The following is a 22942-nucleotide window of genomic DNA, read 5'->3' on the forward strand; positions in this document are numbered from 1 at the left end:
AACCGGGCCAGAGGAAGTGCAGACTGGGCCAGGGGACGGGTCCGCGGCTGCTTGTCAGCAGGCGTCCAAGAGCTTTGAAATCACACACAGAGGTTGGCCCAGAGGGTCTGCAGTCTGAAATCCCTCACCACCAATCTGTGACCTCGGGCGCACACCCAGGCGTGTGCGAGTGCCTTGGCAAACCCAATGGAGCGCTACAGGCAGAATGAAGGAGGACTTGAGGGCTCCGGGTAACCTCCCAGCAAGCACCAGGAGAGCAGCACCGCCCAAGGGAAGCAAGCGTCTGAGCCCAGGGAGCATTGCAGCTGGGAGTGCAGGCTCAGGGCGGCACAGCAAAGGGGGGTGGAGAGAACTCAGTAGGAGAAACACAATCAAAAAGCAGGTTTAAAAGTAACACTGCATATGGCTGGGCATATTCCACTTTGGAATCTCCTGGATCCCAACCTAAGATGGAATTCCTTTCTTTTGTTTTATGGGGGTTACGTCTTTTCTTTCTCATTTTCTCTTTCTGTCTTCCTCCTCCCTTTCCCCACCCCCATTATTTATTTATTTATTTATTTATTTATTTTTGCTTTTTGGGTCGCACCCGGCGATGCACAGGGGTCACTCCTGGCTCTGCACTCAGGAATTATCCCTGGCGGTGCTCAGGGGACCATATGGGATGCTGGGAATTGAACCTCGGTTGGCCGCATGCAAGGCAAATGCCCTATCCGCTGTGCTATCACTCCAGCCCCTCCATTTTATTTTTTAAGACTCTTTTCTTCTCCCAAGGTAAGCTTCCTTTGACACTTTGTGGTTAGGGTTATACTTTTTAAATGGACTTTTTCTTTTTTTATATATATTTTTAATTTCATAAACTTGTTCACAATAATGGATTACACTCATACCATCACATCTTCTCACCACCATTATTTTGAATTTCCTACCATCACTCTAACCCACAGAACAGGCAGATGCTAGATAATTTATTTGTACTGCCTGCTATGAATAACATAGGATGTAGCATGGCCAAAAGAGTGGCCATGCATTCTTGGAAATCTAAAATTTTAGATAATTAGGGTCTGGAGAAATCTCTGCAGTGAGCTGCTTGGTTTCGAGATTCTTCTCTGTGTCTCTGGATCATGTGCTTAAAGAGAGTTAGAGGGAATGTGCCTGCCACAGAAGCAGGGAGTAGGAAGGGGTGGGGTGGTGGGAGGAATACTGGGAACATTGGTGGTGGAGAATGGGTACTGGTGGAGGGATGGGTACTTGATCATTGTATGACTGAAGCGTAATCACAAAATTTTGTAAGTCTATAACTGTATCTCACAGAGGTTCATGAAAAAATAATAGTCATCGGGAGGCAACTTGTGGGTATGACATCCAGGGTTCCAGAGGGACAGGGAGATGAGAAGGACTGGCCCATCCCGTGTCTCATGAGGCCTAGAGTTTGCTGTCACTGATCCTGAGTACTTGGGATTTTCGTTGGGTTCTGGAAGACAGTGGTCACCGGGATTCCTAGGGGGCAGGTGGAGGGGTAACGTCTGCTCCCCCGTGAAGCACCCTGTGAAATCAGCCTGGTGCAAAGTCCAGTGGCATCTCTGCAGCAAGCTGCTCAGTTCTGAGATTCTTTTGTTTAAACTGATTTTTAAATGCTCAGATAGTGAGTTGGGAGCTTTCTGGATAGTGCATTACAGAGAGTAAATACATCCTATCCTAGAGGAGAATTTTCTGGTACTGGAAACAGGTAAAGTAAAATAAAAAATCCCTGCAGAAGAGGTCCCACACATAGACTGACTGTCCAGACATCTCAAACATCTCACTGCACCAGCCCCAGCTTCTGGGAACCCACTCAGCTGCTGCCCATGGGCTCAGGGACAGGAATGGTAGCTGTCTTCCTGGGCTGCCCTGGTTTTGAGTCTGACACTGACTAAGTCAGAGCTTAGCTGCGGGGTTCAAATGTAGCTAAGAACAACACCCAAAAGGAGAGAGAGAACAAAAGGGAATGCCCTGCCAGAGGTGGGATGGGGTGGAGGGGATGGGGCGGGGGTGGTGGGAGGGATGCTGGGATCATTGGTGGTGGAAAATGGGCACTGGTGGAGTGATGGGTACTTGACCATTGTATGACTGAAACATAAGCACGAAAGTTTGTAAGTATGTAACTGTACCCCACAGTGATTCATAAAATTAAAAAAAGAAAAAAAATATTGATCTAGGAGAACACCAGCAATAGTTATCAAACATCCTTCCTCTGCCTGTAATGGTTCCTGCTATAATCAAGACAACCAGAATATTGCCTCATAGGTGAGTTTCAAATCAAAGTTTGGGCTGCTAAATACATCATTTTTTTCTAGTTATGTTTGAGCCATCTTTTCTTTGCTTATTTTTTTTGTTGAGACTGGGAACTGCAACTGGATTCTCTGAAAGCGAGGCCCCCATTCTCCCACTGAGTCATTGTCCCAAGCCCTGAAACCATCTAAAAGCCCATTTTTTTCTTTGAATGTGTTATTACTGTCCATAGTAATTTAAAACTGGTGCAAAAAAAAATTGTAGAATATGAGGAAAAACACCCGTGGAAAGTACAAACAAATTTTAAACATAGTCAAATCTATTCATTGGCTTTAGATTGTTATAATCCATCAAATTGTAGAATGTTCATTGACACATGCTTAAGTAGTAAAATATTTCAGAAGTATTTAGCACAATGTTTGACTTATTACTATAAGTAATAAAAAAATAAAAAATAATGCTAAAAATAGGCATTATTAGCAGAGATGAGGTATAGCATTCAAAAGTCAATCAAAACCACTTTATTGTTTCACCATTTCTATTTATTCTTTTTCTTCTGCACACACGCACACGCACACACACGCACATCACTCCTGAGATTCTATCTGGGTTAGTTAGACAACAGTTCTCTTGAAAGGACATTCTATAGCTTCAAATCCCTGAAGAGATATGGACTAATTTACATCAAAAAAATCCTTGAGGGTATAAAAAATGCCAGGAACTGTCAACATCCACAGATTATCACTGGTAGCTTCTGGTACATTGTTAAGTTTCCACTTAATTTTTAAGGGACACTAGAGAATTAGTCTGACCCCATCCACTCTAAGTTTATATACTGTATTTAATAGTATAATTTTCAAATATGACAGGAATAACCCAGATGTGAAATGCTGAATCATTAATCACAGCTATGATTAATATTTCATAAAATCAAAGCAAGCCTATCCACCCCTCATGTCATCAGATTTCCATAATGTATGAGTCAAATTTAGAAGGTGCCTAATTTGAAAATACCAGATGCTCAGTTTGCAGGGGGAAAAAAAGGCTTAAACTAAACCCTTTCAAAAGCAGAAGCTTATTATGATTTTTAGTATCCTTCTAAGAACCTATTTTGGTTATATTAATCATGTAGAAATCCCAATCTGAGGAAGGGCAAACAAATACTTCTTGTGAAAATGACATTAGGAAAGTTAGCTGTATTTTGATACACAAAATTTGTATTAACAAACTAATAGCAATTTCTTAAATATGAATAAGAGAAAAGCAACTGATTTAAAAATATATATAATATTTTAATCAAAGAGAGCAATTTCCTAAATAACAATCTTCTTGATGTTTTTTGGCTCCTGATATATACAAAATCAAGTGTCGTGTGTGTCTGTGTGTGTGAGATATTTATTTATCACGTTCTTGTTATTTAAGTTCTGTGATACTTTGCGAATAGCAAGAGATATAGTTGAGTGGATATGCTATGAACGTTATATGTCATGTGCTTCTATTCAAGGTAAAAAAGGAAATTATCTCACATACAGTCATCCAGAAAGGTACACATACAGTAGAAATGATATACAAGTATCAGTAACTCCAATACCACATACTTCTACTACTCAAATTTAAAGTCTACCTTATGTTATAACAGCAATCACCCATTATGGAGGCTGAGATTATGCTGATGGCACTTACTTCACGCGTGTGGCCCTGGGTTGATTCCCGGTACTGCCAATGAAAAACCCCAAACACAATCATGCCGCTACAAAGCAGCACGAATTAAATCAAAGGGGGAACTAAGCTGAATTGGTTGCTTATTCCTTTATATTCCTGTATTTGGGTTCTGAAGTGGTTTTCAGGAGTGGTGTGGGCCCCCACCCCTGATTTGCAGTTAACGAGGAGAGGGGAGAGGAAGAGCAGATCAATGCAAGGGGCCATGGATGCAGTGCTGGGACACCTGGCTAGGGTTTTCAGGGCCATCCCTGGCAATGCTCAGGGGTCTCCAGAACTACATCCAGGGATCCTCAAGGAACCATGTAGTGTCTGAGATTGAACTGAATCCATTATGTGCTGTACTATCGCTTGGCCCCTGAACCCATTTTTAAAGGTTAATTTTCCTAATTATTATGCCAAAAACATATATGATATGCAGTAGTTCTTATATATGAGGAAAATGTACATTAGAGATACTCTGAACAGCAATTTTTATTACCGAATTAATTACCGAATTAATTCCTGCTGTCAGGAAAAGTCTTAAGAGAGCATGCAGATTTTAATCAAATTCTGTATGCCCTAGCCAATCTGTAGCTTTTTTTTTTTTAAAAAAAAATAAGCACTTTATATGGTCACTAGTAATTATTTTATAATACTTTTCTGGGGGAAGGGTCATTTTTTTTTCTTTTCTCTTTTTGGGTTACACTAGGCAATGCACAGGTGTTACTCCTGGCTCTACACTCAGGAATTACTCCTGGCGATGCTCAGGGAACCATATGGAATGCTGGGAATCGAAACTGAGCAGACTGCACGCAAGGCAAATGCCCTACCTGCTGTGCTATCATTCCAGCCCCCGGGAAGGGTCATGGTTTTAATTCCATTAAAAACATAAAAACTTTTTGGTTTGCGGGTGGGGGGGCCCTGGTAGTGTCCAGGGTTCAAACTCAGGTCGGCTGTGTGCAATGCAAGCTTCCTACGCACTGTACTATTGCTCCAGCCCCTTAACCCCATTAAAAAAATTTTTTTTGCAATTTTTATATATTTTCATAAAGCAGTTCACAATAGTTCATTACAGATAATATTCAATCACCAATCCCAACACCGAGCACCTTCCCACCACAATAAGAGGGAAGTGTGAGGGTTGCTGTATTTCACTGTGGAGTCATTTAGGACCATATATAAGAGAATACAAGCAGGTATGTTAAAACGAAACAAATGTGTGCTACTTTTGGTACGTAAGTGGGCTAGAGTATAAGAAGTCGTGCTCCAGGACATTCTACATGACTCTGTTCCGGGAGCTTGAGTTTATATTTATAGTCTCTGGGTCTTGGCTGTTTTTGAGATTACATGTTGCCGAGGGCAGTTTGTGAGTGTGACTGCTAAGCTACTGGAAAACTGGGGAGTTGCGGGGAGGAGGCCCAGTCCCTATCTGAGTGGGCTTGGAGATCTCCGTCATGGGTTCCCACATACCTGATTAACTCCATTTTTAAAGATAAAGGCACTACACAAAGGTTCAAAACATTTATAGGAAGATGTAAGCTATGTAAGAAGTCAAGTCCCCAAGTCTCTGAAGGCTTAATGAGTATTATTCCCAGTCTGCCATAACCTGCCACCCCAGTCTTAATCAGTGGTTACAAGAAGGGTCTCAGAACTGTTTGTCTCAATTGGCCATTTAAGTTTAATAGTAAAAGACTGGTGAATGATAGCAATGCATCACAAAACCTTCAGAAGGAAAGGAAAATGTTTTGTGGACCATTTGGTTTTTTTTTGTGTGTGTACATGGTGTGTGGCAGTTTAAGTTGTTAGTTTTTAAAATCAGTATTTTTTAATGGAAACAACTTGACCAAAAATCTGTCAGAATTTTGAGACCTATTAAAAGCAAAGTTTAATGAGAGAAAAAATAATTTACAGTTATTCATGACAGTTTCTAAATAAAATTCTCAGGGTTGAGATGGTGTTTAAATGATTCCAGTTTAGTGGGTTATCATCAAATTGATACCAAGTCCCCAGGACTCTGGTTTATTGAGTCTGGAATTTTCACACCTTTGGGCTTGTGCTATTGTTCTTATCTTTTACAATATCGACTGTATTGTTTTACAATATGGACAGTTGTTTAGAGTAAACTGAAGACTTTCTAGACAAGCCAATTCTTTCTAAAGAGAGGAATCTTGTTTATCCATAACTTTACTTGTTCTTCTTCCATGTTTTAAACTATTTTTCTCAATCTGGTAGAATGGTTTAAACATGGTGTAAGGTCTCCTGATTCCTCAATTTAATAAATGTTTTGGTAAAAATTTCATCAGTGGCTAATGTACACCAAGTAGGCCACTGAGTAAGTAATTTTATTACAATGTTGATGAGAAAAAACAATCCCGACAAACAGCAAAGGTAAAAAACCTCTTCGAGGACCTGGTTTCTGCTTACTTTGTGAATCTTTTCACATAGAGTCAGTTTCCAAGAGCCTACCAACATGAATGAGAACTCATTGTAATATTCAGAATTCACTGTAATTTGCCCAATCTATAGAAATACTTATAAAATGTTCTATTGTACACTATAAAGCTACCCTGAGAAGATTCTGCTAAAATTTTAGGATTGGAAAGACAGAATAGGAGTGAAGGCACAGGTCTTGCATGTGGCCAGGCCTGGCTTTTTTCCTGATACCACATGGTCCCTTGAGTGTCACTGGGTGCAGCCCTGAAGGCTTGAGCACCGTTTCATACTTATGTCCTCACAACTAACTGTGGGACAGCTTGGCTGTGTTAGCTGCTATGCAAGGAGCTAATCCGCTCACTCCCAAGATGCTGAATTTCTAGAACAGTCTGTAGAGATCCACAGACTCCGCTTTAATGCTTTAGGATAGGAGGGGTTTGGATATAATTTCAATAAATGCTTAGGGTTTCTAATAATCTTTACAGATGTTTTTGTTTTGGGGCCACACCTGGAGGTGCTCAGGACTTATTCTTGGCTGTAAATTCAGGGCTGTAAATTATTGCTGGAGATGCTGGGGGGTGGGGGTTGGGGGGGGAGGGGGGGTTATATGGGCTGCCCGGATAAACAAATCCAGATTATCTGTGTGCAAGGCAAGTGACCTACCCGGTACACTATCACTTCAGCCCCTGTTCTTTACAGATTTTTCTAACCATGGGTTTCATAGGACATAAAAGGTGATCAGGGTAGAAAGGATTCCCAAGAGCAATGTCTGAACAACAGTGGCTTAATGCAATGGGTTTGCATTATTTCACAGAGCGTTTATCATGCGAAGTGCCTCTTCTGAGAGCTTTCTAGCAACTGACACATAGCCTTTCCAAACATATTTAATTTCAGAGCTTCTTTGAGGCAGAGTATTTTATAAATGAAGCTACCCATAAAGTGCTTTGGACAAGACCACTGATGTTGTTGGCATGCTTTGACTTAAAAACATTCTACACAAGGTGAAATAGTTTCCATTGTGACATCATTTTCACCCTAAATTTCTGTGAAGTTGTTCGAAGACTTTCTGTGGCTGTCGACAAAGAAGCACTTCTGTGCCAGGCTGGTAGACTGGCCTTAACTGCGCACCCAGACCTGGACTCTGACTCTATCCTACCAGACAGCAGTTCCTCTCTGCAGAGACACAGGTCTTCTTCAGAAACCCAGCCCTTTCCTTTACACTTCTGATCAATTCTCTCAGGAAACTTCTTTAATTCTGCATTTCTCAGTCTGTTCCTGAGTTCCTATACGGGAACTCTTAAGTCATGGCTGGAGAGTAGAAACTCTATATCCTGTCTGGAAAGTATCCAAGTGGCAGTTCAGGAAATGGAAGGCTGTCCATTTGGGGGGAAATAAAGGCAGATGAGCGAGTGCCCTCAAGCAGGAAGCTCTTTTCAGCACTCAATGATCCTTTGAAAACCCCCTTAAGTCTTATGCATTCTTACTTTTTATTATCAAAATTAGCAGTTTAGTGTTTTTTTTTTCAGTACTTACATAGATCATAATCACTATATTGTAAAATTAGTTGGTTGCTACTGACTCTCCAGGAAACTGACGGCACAAGGATCATTCATTACATGTCAGCTTACCTAACATATGCATCCAGGGAAAAACGGCAGTTCCGACTGGTCTTCCAACCTAATCCTCAGAATGTAATATATTTGACAAAGTTGGAGACCCCCTGGATGAGCACATTTTCCTCCCCTTTATACTTTTCTATTATGCCTCATCAAGGCCTAATGGATTGTTTCTTTCTTCTTATCTTCCTTCCTACTTCTCTATGGTGTTCGCTGAAGCATCATATATTCTCCTTAACCCTAAGCTGCATCAGGATTGTCTTTTATTAGACGCTCTAATACCATATAATATATTCGCTTTATATGCAAATAGCAACTGAATGCAAAAAAAAAAAAAAAAGACAATACCCGCCCCCCCCCCCCCCCCCCAGAGGATCTATTATTAATTACCGCAGAGACTTAAGAGATTAATGGACCTGAAGAAGGTCTCCGGGCAGAACTTCATGCACAAGTTTTGAGATCTGCTGCATCCTCCCCCGCATCCCCACCCCTTCTTGTCAAAAGTCTTGCCTGGGGCCTGCTGTCCTCAGAGAACTGGAATAGGTGAGTAGAATGATGGAAAGACAGTTTGGCTTCTGTGTCTTATATTTAAATCTGCCGGATGGGAAGATGAGTTGAAAAGAAATTTCACTTTTTATCTTCAGTATTTAGTGGCCACAAGTACTGAGAGCGAATGCTTGCTGCATCAGAATGTGGTGATGCTATGGACACAAAGAATGACCACCCTTGCCCCTACCAAGAGAACGTAGAACACAGGAAAGAACAAGTATAGGAAGCAGCTTCAAGGAGCTTTGCCTTTCATCATTTCAAATGTGGTTTCTGATTTCACTACAAAACCAGTTTTGCAAGCTGAATAGTGACTATTTAGTCACACACTATTTCAAAGGATGTTGATCTGTATCATCTAGGAAGTGAGACGGATGTGACTAGCTATAATTATTAATGCTTGCCATAGGCGATGCCAATGTGATTGGCATTTACTAAGAGAAAACATGTATTCTTTTCCCCCATACATGCAGTCACTTTAAAAGTCCATAAAAACCAGTTTTGAAAATAGGTTTCACTATCTATTAATGATCTGAATCATAATGCTCAAACTTAAACAAAATATCTGTAATTCATGTAAATAGTCTGACAAACAGTAAAACAGATGCCAATTCCAACACAATTCCAAATTCTGCTTTGCACACTGAAATCATACAACAAAATAAACTCACCTAAATTACTGAATCTAACTAAAACAGAACAGCTGCAAACAGGACTCCTCTATGTAACAGAAACTATATTAATCGTAGAAAGAATTTATTCATCAGATCTAATTTGACACTGCAGTCAGGGAGCACGGTGGCAGTATTCTATCTGCTAAAAAATGAGCCATTCCTGTGCCATACCTTTTAAAGCTCATCAACTAAAAATAGTTAGGCCTCTTATACAATGTGTAATTTCTTCATTATGATGGAATGCAACAAAGTATCTTGCCCTTGGGTTGCTCAGTTTCAGCCAAAATAAATGCAAATGGCTTGTCAGATGACAGCTGCTTGATAAGGCTCTTCTACCAGACCTGCATGCTTTACTTTCTCCCGTGAAACTTGGGATGAAAGGCAGAAGGCAGGGAGAGAATTAATGTAGCATACAGTCTAAAGGCAATGCTACAACCGTGATTAAGTAGAAAAGTTAAAAGGCACAGATTTTCCACAGCTTCGCTGAGTGCAACCCATCCGTGTAACAAGTTGACAGGCCTAGCGCGTCAGCTCCATCATCCCCTCCGACAGCTAAAACGCAGCACTGCATCCCTTTTCAGAGAAAATTTGCGTCTGCACCATGAAGCGTTGTACATTATTTCTGAGCACTGCAGGGGGCTCAAGTCCATATGGAACCTTCACAAATATTACCACAGATCAAACCAGCAGCGTTGGGAGGCAGATCTGACATACCTATTTAAATGAACAGCAGGGGGCCTCAGGCAGCCTCAGCAGCCGCAGCGCCATTACTCAGCAAAGACACTCTCCACATTTATCATTTATTTCATTTCTGCCAGGGCAAGAAACTCATTTGCCCAAGGTCAACAAAAAGAGAAAAGAAGGTTTCTTTCTTTCTTTAAAAAAAAATTTCCCCTCCCCCACCAAGAAATAAATGTACCTGACAAGTGGGGATTTTGTCCTTTGGGACTGTGGAACACAAATAAGCACCAAAGAGCTCTAAAAGGCAGAGAGGAACTGTGTGCACGGGATTACTGCAACATCGGGACAGATTCCTGCTCAGTAAAGAATTCTGTAACTTTCAGAAATAATCCCATAAGTAAAGTCAAATTTGATCTTTAATAGGAAAGTGTTGTTTAAGGTTATGTATTGACAATCTCTATTTACAAATTTCCCACAGTAACACCCCCAAATCTGTATATGATTAAACATTTAGCGCTCTGAAACAAAATTACAATGCTCCCTAACATAGCATTAGTGAAAGCAAAGCAAAATTAACAAGTGAATAACAAAAAACTACTGTTAACTATGGCTTCCTTCAACATAAAACCTGCTACTGACAAGCACCCTGGAATTAGCTGGTCTGCCCTCCCTGGGAGCACTTCTATGTCCTACAATTGAGTTGAACACTGACCCTCTTACAAAAATCTCAATGAAAATCTTAAGGATAATCCATGAGCTTAAAATGTTTACCATTAACAAAAAAATGAATTAATCTTGAAGTCTTCCATCATACTATCTTATCTGTAAACAGGTAAAACTATTGTTTTTGTCTGTTACAGGCAAGTTCTGAAGCCAAGAAAAATATCTTGTATTAATACTGGTTTCCTGCTCATACTAGTTACTGTAAATGTAGATATACTTACATGCATTAATGAGTAATATGACTGTTTGCCAGTATAAAAGAGGTAATGAAATGGACGGCCATCTTCTCCCCACTGGATTGCTAATAAAAAAAAAAGCCATATGAGAACAGCAAAAATTAACTTACAGTAACCAAATAACTAAATTTATCTGGAGTTACGAAATATTTATTATTCTGATAAAACTTTGAAGTAACAGATGAACATTAATATTTAGAATTTTCAGATTTACTTTAGCATCCTTAACTTGAAAATATTTCAGATATTTTCTATTTCAAATCCATTAAAATAGATAATGTTTATATCTTATGAACTATTCCTATTTCAGCACCAGAAAAGTCTATCAACTTGTTTTAAATATCACATCCTGCCAAAATGGTGAAAATAAACCAAAAAATTCAGGTTTGGCTATAAATACAATACAACCATCTATTCTTAGAAGGAGAAGCGAATAAGTCTATTATATAATATCTCCAGGAAACCCGAAACAGGACAATAAAAAGACCCTAAATGGATTTTCTATGCCACATTGTTTAGACCCTGTGCTGACATCTCTTTGTGAGTGTAAAATGCCTAAACCAGAAGTTCATGAAAATGTGTTCTATGTAATTCCTTTTGAAATACATATGGTCATTTACATCTAATAAACTGAGACACAGTCATTATAACAAACCGAATACCAACTCCACATTTTTCACCCTTATCTCTGCTGAGTTGTTTTCTATGATTTGGATTCTCCAAATCCATGGAAAACTATGCTTTCCTACACCCTTTTCTTCCAGCTGTACATCCTTGTCTTCCAACCTGTCACTTGACTTTGCATTTTATGATGTCTTTAATTATCAAGAAATTTAGACTTTGTATATAGTAGAACTTGTCACTTTTCCTACTATGGCACTGTTTCTTAACTCCTGCCTCCCCCCCCCTTCCCCCATTATCATCCTTACTGATGAGCCTTTTTAGATAGTTTTTCAACAACTGCCTCCCTCCCTGTGAAATTTTTATATCTCAGATATACTGAAAATCTGCTGATGTATACTGAGGCTCATTGGAGGGCCACAAAACCTCTTAATGGCTAAGATTTTTTTCACCTCTTCTGAACCAATTTACACCCCTGTGGGTCAACGTCACCCCCACTGAGAATCCAAGCTTTAAGACTCTGAGTTTCCTAGAAACAATCTTCCCATCTTTTCTCTGTTTATTTGTGTTCATGTCCTGATGTCTAACCTACCCAAAATTTCTTGTGAGGGAGATATTTAAGTATAATTTTGTCTGAAAAGGACAGCTATATTTCCATTAGTTTTTTGAAAAGGTAGTACAGCATTTTCACTTGAAATAACATTTGATTAATATGAGCGCTACCTTTCTCTTCTAAGGATAAGTAGCATTACAAACAAGCCACTTTAAGTGAATACTCTTAAAACAAAGCCTGGTATTTCGTTTTGAAATAGTGAAAAATCTTGACTGGGGGAAAAAAGGAAACCAGATCCTCATTTGCCAATGGGTTGTGGAAAAATCAAGTATTTTTCCAACAAAAATTTCATAGATTTGCTGAAGTCCTGTGAACTTTTGGTATTTATAACTTTTACTGTATAATCAATTTTCACAGTTTCATTAAAATAGATAGTGACCAGGAAAGAAGGACTTCTGAATTGGGTCTGATTGATGCATATGTCTACTTAATTTCATTATGTAGTATGGCTAGGTCCAGAAGAGTATATATAGGCATATATACTTGCTTTCACATCTTAAGATGCTCTATCATATACTCCATACAAAGAAAAAAAAAGGGTGGGGTTCAGCACCATTTTCACTGATAGAAAATGAATTGTTCTCAAAATGTTAAAATCCGAAAAACTGTCTTATAATTCACAAGATATAACAAATAGTTTAGGCTGAATACTCTATTTGGGTCCATCAGTCATCTTATCCTTACTGTACATGGTCACCTTTTACCTCAAAATTAGCTTTCTGCTTTTTATTGCATATTCATACTTTTTATACTTCCTGTAGTATTTTGTTGGGGGGGGTGTATGTGTGTGTGTGTGGGGGGGCATATCCAGTGGTTTACAGGCCTTACTCCTGGTTCTGCACAGGGATTACTCCTGATGGGGTTTGGGGGAAATTATGGGTGCAGGGTATCAAACTGGGATCAGTCACATGCCCTACCCACTGTGCTATTGCTCCAGCCTGACAACTCTTTATTTTTTTAAGTGTTTTCTCACTATTTCTTGAACATTTCCACTCAAATCTTATGTTTTCTTCCAAAAGGCCATTAGAACTCTGGTCGAAATTATATTAGATTTGTTCATGATTTTCAAAGTAGCAGCTCTGTAATATTATATTTCCTTAAAGCAACATGAAACCTTTCCCTAGCTATTTTATTTGTATTTTTTTGTTGATTTGATATTGTCATCTCAAATATTCATGCTTTCTATAAAATTAACTTTATACACTTATGTTTTACTATTTAAATACAGAATTATTTATTTTTATTAGTGAATCACCGTGAGGTACAATTACAGGCTTGCAAACTTTCGTGCTTGCGTTTCAGTCATACAATGATTGAGTACCCACCCCTCCACCAGTGCCCATTTCCCACCACCAATGGTCCCAGCATCCCTCCCACCACCCCCACTCCATCCCCTCTACCCTACCCTGCCTCTGTGTTAGGGCATTCCCACTTGCTCTATTTTTGAGTGTTTAAAAACTGAATTTTTATTCAATTTCCACTTATGAATTTGTTTGAGGGCCACACTTGGTTGTGCTCAGGGTTTACTTTGCCTCAGGAATAATGGAGTCCTTGGTGGGGCTCCAGGGACCATATGGGATGCAAGGGATCAAATCTGGGTTGGTTTTGTGCAAGGTGTGGGCCCTACCCATGGTACTATCACTCCAACAAGGGTATTTTTTTTTTTTGGGGGGGGAGAGGGTAGTGGGAAGTTATACCCACAGTGCTCAGTGTTTACTTCCTTATTCAGATAGTTACCATATGGTGCTGGGGGGGGTAAACCTGGGCGACCTGCATGCAAAGCTTAAACTCCAGCCCTTGAGGCTATCTCCAGGTCCCATATTCTACTTATATAACACTCTTAAAAGAGTAGTTTTAAGTTCACAGCAAAATTGAGAAGATAAAGAATTCCCATAACCCATTTAGCCCCCCACCTCCACTCCCACCATACACAAGAATAGCCACTTTCTTCCTATTTGCTATTATGTATCTTCTTTGTTGAGATCAAAGTCTCTGGCCATTTTAAATCAAGTTGCTTTCATGTTGATTTTTTGAGTTCTTTGTATATTTTGGTAATAGTTCTTAGCACATATGACTTGACTTTTCCAAATATGGTCTCTCTGTGCCTTGTTTTTCCATTTTCTTGACAGTCAACTGCAGTTCATAAATTTATTTTATTAGATATTCACAAAATCCATCCTATTAGTGCTTTTCTTTAATGAAAAATGAGTTTGTTTTTCTGAACTGAAGAACTGAATCTGAACTGAATCTGAACTGATTCTGAAGAGCCACAGTAACCCACAGCGGTTGGGCATTTTCTTTGCGTGTGGCTGACCCGACCAACCCGGGTTCAATTCCTCCGCCCCTTCTTCAGAGAGCCTGGCAAGCTACTGAGAGTATCTTGCCCGCACAGCAAAGTCTGGCGAGCTACCCGTGATGTATTCAATATGCCAAACACAGTTACAACAAGTCTCACAATGGAGATGTTACTGGGCCCGCTCGAGCAAATCGATGAACGACGGGAGGACAGTGACAGTGACAAGTGATTAATCACTGATTAAACTTAATAGAGGATCTTTAAAAATCTGTCTACTTCTTGCATAGTTCTGGCAGATTCTGACTTCATGGCTAATTTTTTTTTTTTTTAGGTTATCAAATCTGTGAACAGAGCTCTTCACAGAAGTTCATGATTGATTTTTGATTATCCATGTGATTTATGACAGTGACCCCTCTTTCATTTCTGCTGTCAGCCTTTTTCCTCTCCCTTTCTCTTTAATTTGCCTGACTATATAGGCCTATCGAATTAACTGAGGGTTTCACAAAATCAGGTTTTGCTGTCTTTCTTCCCTGAAAACCTATTTTCAACTTCCCCTCTCCTGACCCCTAGGCTCCCACCACTTTCGTACTTCTTACTTTGGATTTACTTTGCTCTTTTTTCTCTAGGTTCGTAAGATGGATACTTAGATGATTCATTTTAGATTTTTTCCACTAATATCTACACTGTTATAAACTTCCCTCTAAGCCCTGCTTTCTGCTCACCTCTTATAAATATTAAATATCGGCATGCACTCAGTGGAGGCATAGAGTCAGCTGTTGTGGACTTTCAGTGCATTTATATGTGCATATATTGACTGAAATATAGAAAATTATTTGTACTAATGCATCATTAGTGCATTAATAATATAAATAGTATAAAGCTGTACTTTTTTAAGCTGCCTATCAGTTACAGATGAAAGGTTTGTGTTCCTCCCCAACCGATTCAAACACTGGAAATTAATGCTCACTGGACTGTTCTTTGAGGGGAGGGTCTTTGGGAGGTGATTAACTCGAGAAAGGCTGAGCTCTCATGAATGGGATTAGTGACCTAGAGAGATCCCTAGTCCCTTCTTCCTGTGAGGACACAGCAGGAGGCCAATTCCTCTGAACTAAGCAGGCACTCCTCAGATATCAAACTGCTGTTACCTTGATCGCAGACCTCCAGCCTTGAAAACCCTGAGAAATAAGTTTCTGTTGTATGTGACTCAGCCAGTGATAACCCAAAGCGTTTCATCTATGTTGACATTTTGCACCTTCATCTTTCACCTGCGTACCATATACATTCCCATCTATAGCAAGACTCTGGTAGCTAACTTGGCCATAATGTAAATTCTGCTGAAGATGTGGACATTATTATTTTGTTTTGTCTTTGGGGGTTGGAGCGATAACACAGCGGGTAGGGCATTTGCCTTGCACGCAGCCAACATGGCCGACCCGAGTTCGATTCCTCCGCCCCTCTCGGAGAGCCCGGCAAGCTACCGAGAGTATCTCGCCCACACGGCAGAGCCTGGCAAGCTCCCCGTGACGTATTCGATATGCCAAACACAGTAACACCAAAGTCTCCAATGGAGACGTTACTGGGCCCGCTCGAGCAAATCGATGAATAACGGGAGGACCGACTGTGGACCGTCTTTGGGCCACAACCTACAGTGCTCAGGGGTTGCTCTTGGCTCTGTGTTCCAGGGCCACTCCCAGAAGTGTCCAGGGGACCATGTGGCACTGGGATTCAACTCGAGGCCTCCTGCAATAAAGCATGCCCTTAACCCATTGAATTCTCTCTCCTGCCCTAGACAGTTAATAATTTTGGATTGACACTTCCAATCTCGTCAGTGATAAAGAGCTCATCGTTCTTTTCCAGAATACTATTCCTGATCTATTTCCTTAGGTTTACAATCTAGTTTTCTTCTCCTCCTTTATAAACTCTACTTCCTTTTCACCATTATTTTTCTGCTAGGCTTTTATTGTTTTAATACATTGGGTGTTTTATTTAGAAAAATGGAAGGAGGGTGGTGTTGCGCTATAGTTATAACATTTTAGGTTTAACATTGCTTTGTCCTTTCTCCTCCATTGCAAGGAGCTTAGGTTTATTGAGTTACACCCATCACAGTGCTCTCAGGGTATTCCCATTCCTCTGTTTAACTTCTTTACCTTTAACTTCTTTAACTTCTCCTTTGTGCTCTGCTTCCCTTATCTGTTAATCACTTATATCCCCAAATCAGGACCTGTGAAAGTCACAGGGTCTTTACAAGTCTTCTTGAATCTTATAGGACTCTGAATTTTGTATATGCAAGTGAAATTTTGGTTTTCTCTGTCTTTCCTTTATGTCCTTTGCATAGTTTACTTTAGAGAAATTTCCTTTTGGTGTAGACACAGGAAGATGTTTAATGCTATGTGTAATGCTTTTGTGTAATGCTATACTTTTGTAACTTGGGAGTTAATTGACTCTGAATAATATTTACTCTGGGCATCTGTCATATTTACTTGACTTAAGCCTCTGTTGCCCATAGTTTCTTAAACCCCAAAAGGAGGGTCTTGGCAAGGGACTTGGATGGATTCAGAACAAGCCGTAGGTTTTCCATTCATCAAAAAGGGACAAGCTGTAAGCTACCCAGACATTAAAAAGGAACAGGCCAGACACCATAAAACTTATAATAAGTTAAGAACATGGTCAGGGACAAACTCTGTCATGACTCAAAAAGAAGTAACTGGGTAAGGACCCCACTGGGCTTAGGAAAGAGTAACCTGGCCTAAGGACTGTAGTCTGGGATATATAGTGAGATGTCCCCAGGAGAGCTACCCTTTAAGTAAATGTATCTCTTACTGTGTCCATACAAAATGACTAAACGATTATTAAGAAGTAAATTTAAGATGAACGTTTAATTGGATCTCTACACCTTAGATGGAATTCCACCCTTGGGCAGATCACCTTGCAGAATGAGATTTTGTCATAGAAGTAGTTTCTGTTGGTTGTACAACCATACTATGTGTAACTGCTGACTCCCAACCCTTGATCGTTTCTCTATAATGTGGTGAAACTAGCAGGCGGGGCATAGAGAGATGAGAATAGGACTGAGATTGGAATAAATAGCAAGTGATCACCAATCAGCATGGCCCCTGTTTCCTTTGTTTGCCGTTGCTGTCTTACTGAACCATTCTCCAACTTCCTTAAATTCCATTTTATCTGGCACTAGGTGCTATTTATCGTTTCTATCACATATCCGGTATCTATCTTTATTGCTACAACTCTTTGAGCTATCTCCCTGACCCTGGACAATTCCTTTTTAGTAAGGGAAGTACTACGACCTTACAAATGTCATAATCTAGTCCAATCTAAAGTTCACTATATTCTTTTTAACAAACATAAAAATCAGTTTGTCCTATATTTACTAAGAACAATTAAATATTAGGTGTCAAAAATCATTTTACAGAGGTCAGGGAGACCATACAGAAGATGAGGCACTTGCCTTGCATACAGCTTTCCCAGGTTCCAATTCCTGGCATTGCCAAAGGTCACTCCCCAGAACAGAGCCAGGAATAGCCCCTGAGCTCTGTCGGATGTGGCCATCCCTTCATAACAAGCCCCCACCCATCATCACTTTACCAATTCAGAAGCAGCACTATTTAAGCATAAGTATACTTAAATGTGATTTAGAAAATTCTACCAGCACTGACATATTTCCAAAATAACAAATGGACATTTTCAGGAATATACGAAAATTTCGGTTGTAACGTCCAGCTGATTATATATAGACACCAAGTATAATTACTATACCATGTGCAGTTTTACTTTTACAAAAACAAAGCTGCATCTCTAACATTGGTGTGCACTTTTAATAGTTTTTATTTAGATCCCCAAAATCTATCAACTGAATTAATGTTATATTTTACAGTCAACCATATCTAAGAACTGAATAAATATTTACAAAGAGACTATAGATATTTTAAACAAGATTTAAACATTATTCCAAAGAGTAAAGTGCAAGAATAGATAGAATGTCTATCTCTGGATGCACATAAGATTTAACAAAGATATCAATGCAAAAACAGAATTTTTTTGGAATATGTTAATTATTTCTAGTCTCTATCCAATAAACTAAAACACTAACACTGCCTGCATACTGAGCATTTCTAGATACATATGTCTAATACATTCACAGTTTTTGCTTCTGAGTTACACACTATTAGGGTCTATTTATTCCTAAACCTATTCATCACAATTCTAGTTATTTTCATAATTATATAAATTAAGTATCATGCACACCAATCAGATATGAGTGAAAACAGTAAAGACCACTGCTGCTTCTGTGAATATTAAGTTAAAACCTTTAGAAAAACTCAATGATGTTAGGAAAAGTTTGCTCACTGTGAGTGTGTCTGAAGGCATCATCCTAGAAAAGCACAAGGAACAACTGAACCGAACAGAAGGGCTTTCCAGCACTGACACAACCTCTATTGGGAAGGGTGCCACTGCACTAGCTCTGGCTGAAGAATTGGAGCAAAGCACCCAAGGGATCTCAGTCTGGCAGTACCAAAGTGTTTTTAAGGTTCTGCTTTGGGCCCATCAGCCAATAGAGATCAACAGGCGTTTCTCCCAGAGAGGCTGGCTGTTACACATGTCCAGACTACAACTTCTCCTAACCCCAGAGAATCTTTCTAAATTTTCAGGGAAATTTATATAAGTCCTTTCAGATTCTCCAAAAGTTCTGAAAGGGGGAAAACTATAGAAATACAGAAATGATCTGCACTCAGGTTTCTCGGGCCATGTTTTTGCTCCACGGTAAGGAAATTAAATGAGACGAGGCACCAAAGGCAAGGGTAACACCAAAGAAACAGGGACACAGTTATCTATTCAAAGGGAAGGCTTGGGTGGGTCACAGTATAAGATTGAGTAATGACACCTCTAAATTGAGTGGTTTCAAATAGCTTCAGTTTTTATTTTTTTGCTTTTTGGGTCACACTCAGCAATGCTCAGGGGTTACTCCTTGCTTTTCACTCAGGAATTACTCCTGGTGGTGTTTGGGGGACCATATGGGATGCCGGGGATCAAACCCGGGTTGGCCACGTGCAAGGCAAACACCCTACCCACTGTGCTATTGCTCCGGCCCCTCAAGTAGCTTTAATATGTTCAAATTTACTGACAACTACCACAAGTCAACACGCATCTAAACTAAACTTTAAAAACATAAATTCACTATTTTCTGATGACTTTAAAGTTGAGTTTGCCTCAAGAGTCTACTTTACACATTTGGAAACAAATGGTAAAAGAAGCCAGAGAAAATGTTACCAGATAAGAATGAGGATGAACTGCTTATTCGCAAATAACTTTTGATCACATTTAATTTAATACTGTTTAAATAAAAAAAGTTGGCAATCTCTTTTCATGAGTTACATTTGGGGGGTGGGGGAGAGTCCAAACATCTGGACCACTTGCTTGGCATGCTGAAGTCCTGGATTCAACCCCTGGCACCACATGATCTCTGAACACTGCCAGGAGTGACCTCCAAGCACCACTTATGTGTGCTTTAGGGTGCTAACTTTTGGACACAGGACTACCTCACCGTAGGGAACACTGTATCCTTCAACCCAAGTTGAGCGGCTTCACTTCGGGGTCAATACTGAAGAGTTGGTGCAAGAAAAACAGGTTTATCCGGGTGCCAGAGACTTGAGAAGCTAGTCAACTCATTGTTCCCCCAGATCCATCATACTCCCAAGAAGGAGTGTTTGCAGGAAAAGAGAACAGGAGGAATGGTTTCAGGAAGGGCAGGCTACAGAGGGGAGCACCAGAGTGTTCTATGAATCTTTTATGTCCTATCCATACCTAGATCAGTTTCTCAGTCAGGGTCTGATCTGTCCTTATCTTAGGTTTTTAGTGTAAGAACTCTTTAAAGACAAGATCCTTGTCCAGAAGAGCTTGTTGGTTTTTACTTTTCAACTTAGCTCTTAAATTTCTTTTGGACTGGTTTCAGTTAGAGCAAAGAAAGTAGCTTCTGAGACTGAAGCGTAGTGCAGTGAGCTGGAGTGCACATTTTGCTCACAAGAGACCTGGGTGAGATTCCCAGCACCACATACGCTTTCTTGAGAACCTCCAGGAATGACCCCACTACCCTCCAGCAAGGGCCAAGACTAGCTCCTGAGCACATATATCCAGGGTCCCCAAAACAAAAAAAAAAGAACTTTCTAAACACTTGACTCGAGCAACCTTACCTCTTTGTTTTGGAAAAATTTCTTCAGGATGCTGTAAAAGAAATTAACGGTACATTAGATAATTACTATAACATATACACCTTAGTAAAATTTTTTATTTTATAAAAAAGATATTATGACATCTACCTTCATTATCGGCCTGGCTCGCTTCTCAAACAAACCACTTGGGAAAAGGTAAACAATCGCTCTCTGGAAAAATATACAAAGGTTAATTCACAATTTTAGTAAAAACAAGTTCACATTATCACTAATAGCTGCTGAGTATTTACTATGTGCCAAACATTTCAAAATCTTTCACATGGAATGACAGAATCACCACATCTACTTTCCCCCCCAAGAAAATAATACCTGGTTATTAACATTTTCTAGAAGGGGCCAGGGATGAAGCTAGTTGTAAAAAAAAAGAAGCACATACAGGAAAAAATGTTTATAGGTTTCTGTTTTGGTTCTTTTTGCAAACATATGCATTATCAAAAAAAGTGGAAACTAACAAAAATCAATCTACTAAGGAATGGGTGGGAGAAGGTTGAGGGTCACAAAAATTAGTTTTTCTCTGGGTAACCCCTTTTTACAAAGCTGAAATCTAGCCATGTGCAAATTTTGCAGTCCAAAATTTTTTAAATTTTATTTTATTTTTATGAAGTAGGTCATAATATTTGATTACATTTAATATTCAAACACCAGTCCCACCACCATTACACCTTCCCACTATCATGTTTTGGATGTTTCCATCCCAAACCCCAACCCCTGCTCCAAAGCAGAACAGAAATAATTTATTATGTATTCTTTGTTATGAATAAACTGCTGAAAATGTCCCAAGAAACTTCCTTAGAGGAGCGTGTGAAGATTGCTGTATTTTATCCAGGGGCCACTAAACTCTTCTATAAGAGATTAGTAATATGTTGGGCCTTGTGTGCATATGTATATATACATTATATATATATGCACACACACACTTATGTCTGTGTGTGTATCTGTAAAAATATATTTCCCTCTAAGATTGGTTGCCGGTTGCCTTCTACTTTAACCCCATCAAAAGTGGTGCACTACTTCTTGGAGTATGAGTGGTGTGAGGTATGAGATGCGGCCGCGGAGTTCAGGAATAGATTTACTCATGGGTGAGGCTCAGCCTAAGTGTGGAGAGCGTAGGCCAAAATTTTTAAAAGAAAATTTGAGATGTGATAGGACCAAATAAAAAAAATTTAGCAATAAAAACTATAAATGTTTTTCAAGTTTACTTGATAGGGTTATTATCAATAGTCATGTTAATATTATACTTAGAAATATTATGTTTATTGCAGCATTAAATAAGCAAAAATGTTGTAGAGACCAAACTTTTATAGCAGAAGAAGAGATACTTAATACAAAATAAATGAAATGTCAAGTAATATTAAGTTTGTATTAGATAAATCAATATAAAATCATGATCTTTAAAAATTATTTTCTGCATTTATTCCTATAACAACATTATTTTTTGAGTTCCATACCCTAGAGTAGTCTTTGTTTAATATGCATGCCGCTGTGTTCAGAGTATCTTTTCTGCAGAGTTCTCAACAGAGTTCTTACATATTTTGGAGCAAAGCAAAAGACTATACTGTCTTTAAAAAAAGTAATTTTGTTGCTTTTGTGTCTGCTTAACCATTAATTAACTTATATAGTGATTAAAATCCTTGCAGGTAAATTCTGTTTGGCAATAAATAACAACAATATTTATAAAAAATAAACTATTTGTGTGTTAGTATTAAATCAAACTGCCTATAGTTATGTTTTAGGTAAAGCATCTCATACTATGAAACAATAAAACCCTTTATTTCCATTGCACTTCTGAATTCATAGGAAGAGAGTAGCTTGGTGCCTTGGCAGTTCGATGAGGTTGATGAGGTTCAGTTGTGGATCTGGGCTGTTTCTATGTCGGAGGGTGTCAGGTAACAATCCTTTTTGAATCTAAGACCATAAAGATAACTTACTAACCTTTTGACTTGTATAAACAGAGGCTTAATCTAGGCATTTAAGGCTGACTGAATTTATAAAAGCATAACATGCATTATAATAATGTCAATAATGTGCCACATCAAAATGTTGCACCTCTGTGAAACTCCTTCCTTGATTGAGGATGTGTAAATGAATCACACATTCACTGACTATTCATTTTACAGGTTAACAAATAGAGAGCCCAGAACCCATCAAAATTAGACTACTGATTTTTATACCATTCAGTCATTTGGTAGCATAATTAGAGAAAACTCAAAAGATGCTTAATAAGAAAGAAACTGATCTTTATCTTGATAAACTGTTTCCAACCAATATCCATCCCACATGATTCTAGGCATT

General features: G+C 39.2%; 1 protein-coding gene across 1 annotated transcript in view; it reads right to left on the bottom strand.

Moving 5' to 3' along the window:
* The window catches only part of MRPS9 (mitochondrial ribosomal protein S9), a 63448-nt gene that overhangs the window by 16769 nt on the left and 23737 nt on the right, over positions 1-22942 (bottom strand). Inside the window, exons 3-5 of the mRNA XM_056124744.1 lie at positions 20738-20800; positions 20612-20642; positions 10864-10943 (exon numbers count right to left, since the gene is read on the bottom strand). Of these exons, the coding sequence (XP_055980719.1) occupies positions 10864-10943; positions 20612-20642; positions 20738-20800 (174 nt within the window). The remainder of the gene's footprint in view (positions 1-10863; positions 10944-20611; positions 20643-20737; positions 20801-22942) is intronic.

Source organism: Sorex fumeus, unplaced genomic scaffold (assembly GCF_029834395.1).
Source record: "Sorex fumeus unplaced genomic scaffold, SorFum_2.1 ptg000006l, whole genome shotgun sequence".
NCBI classification, from domain to species: Eukaryota; Metazoa; Chordata; class Mammalia; order Eulipotyphla; family Soricidae; genus Sorex; species Sorex fumeus.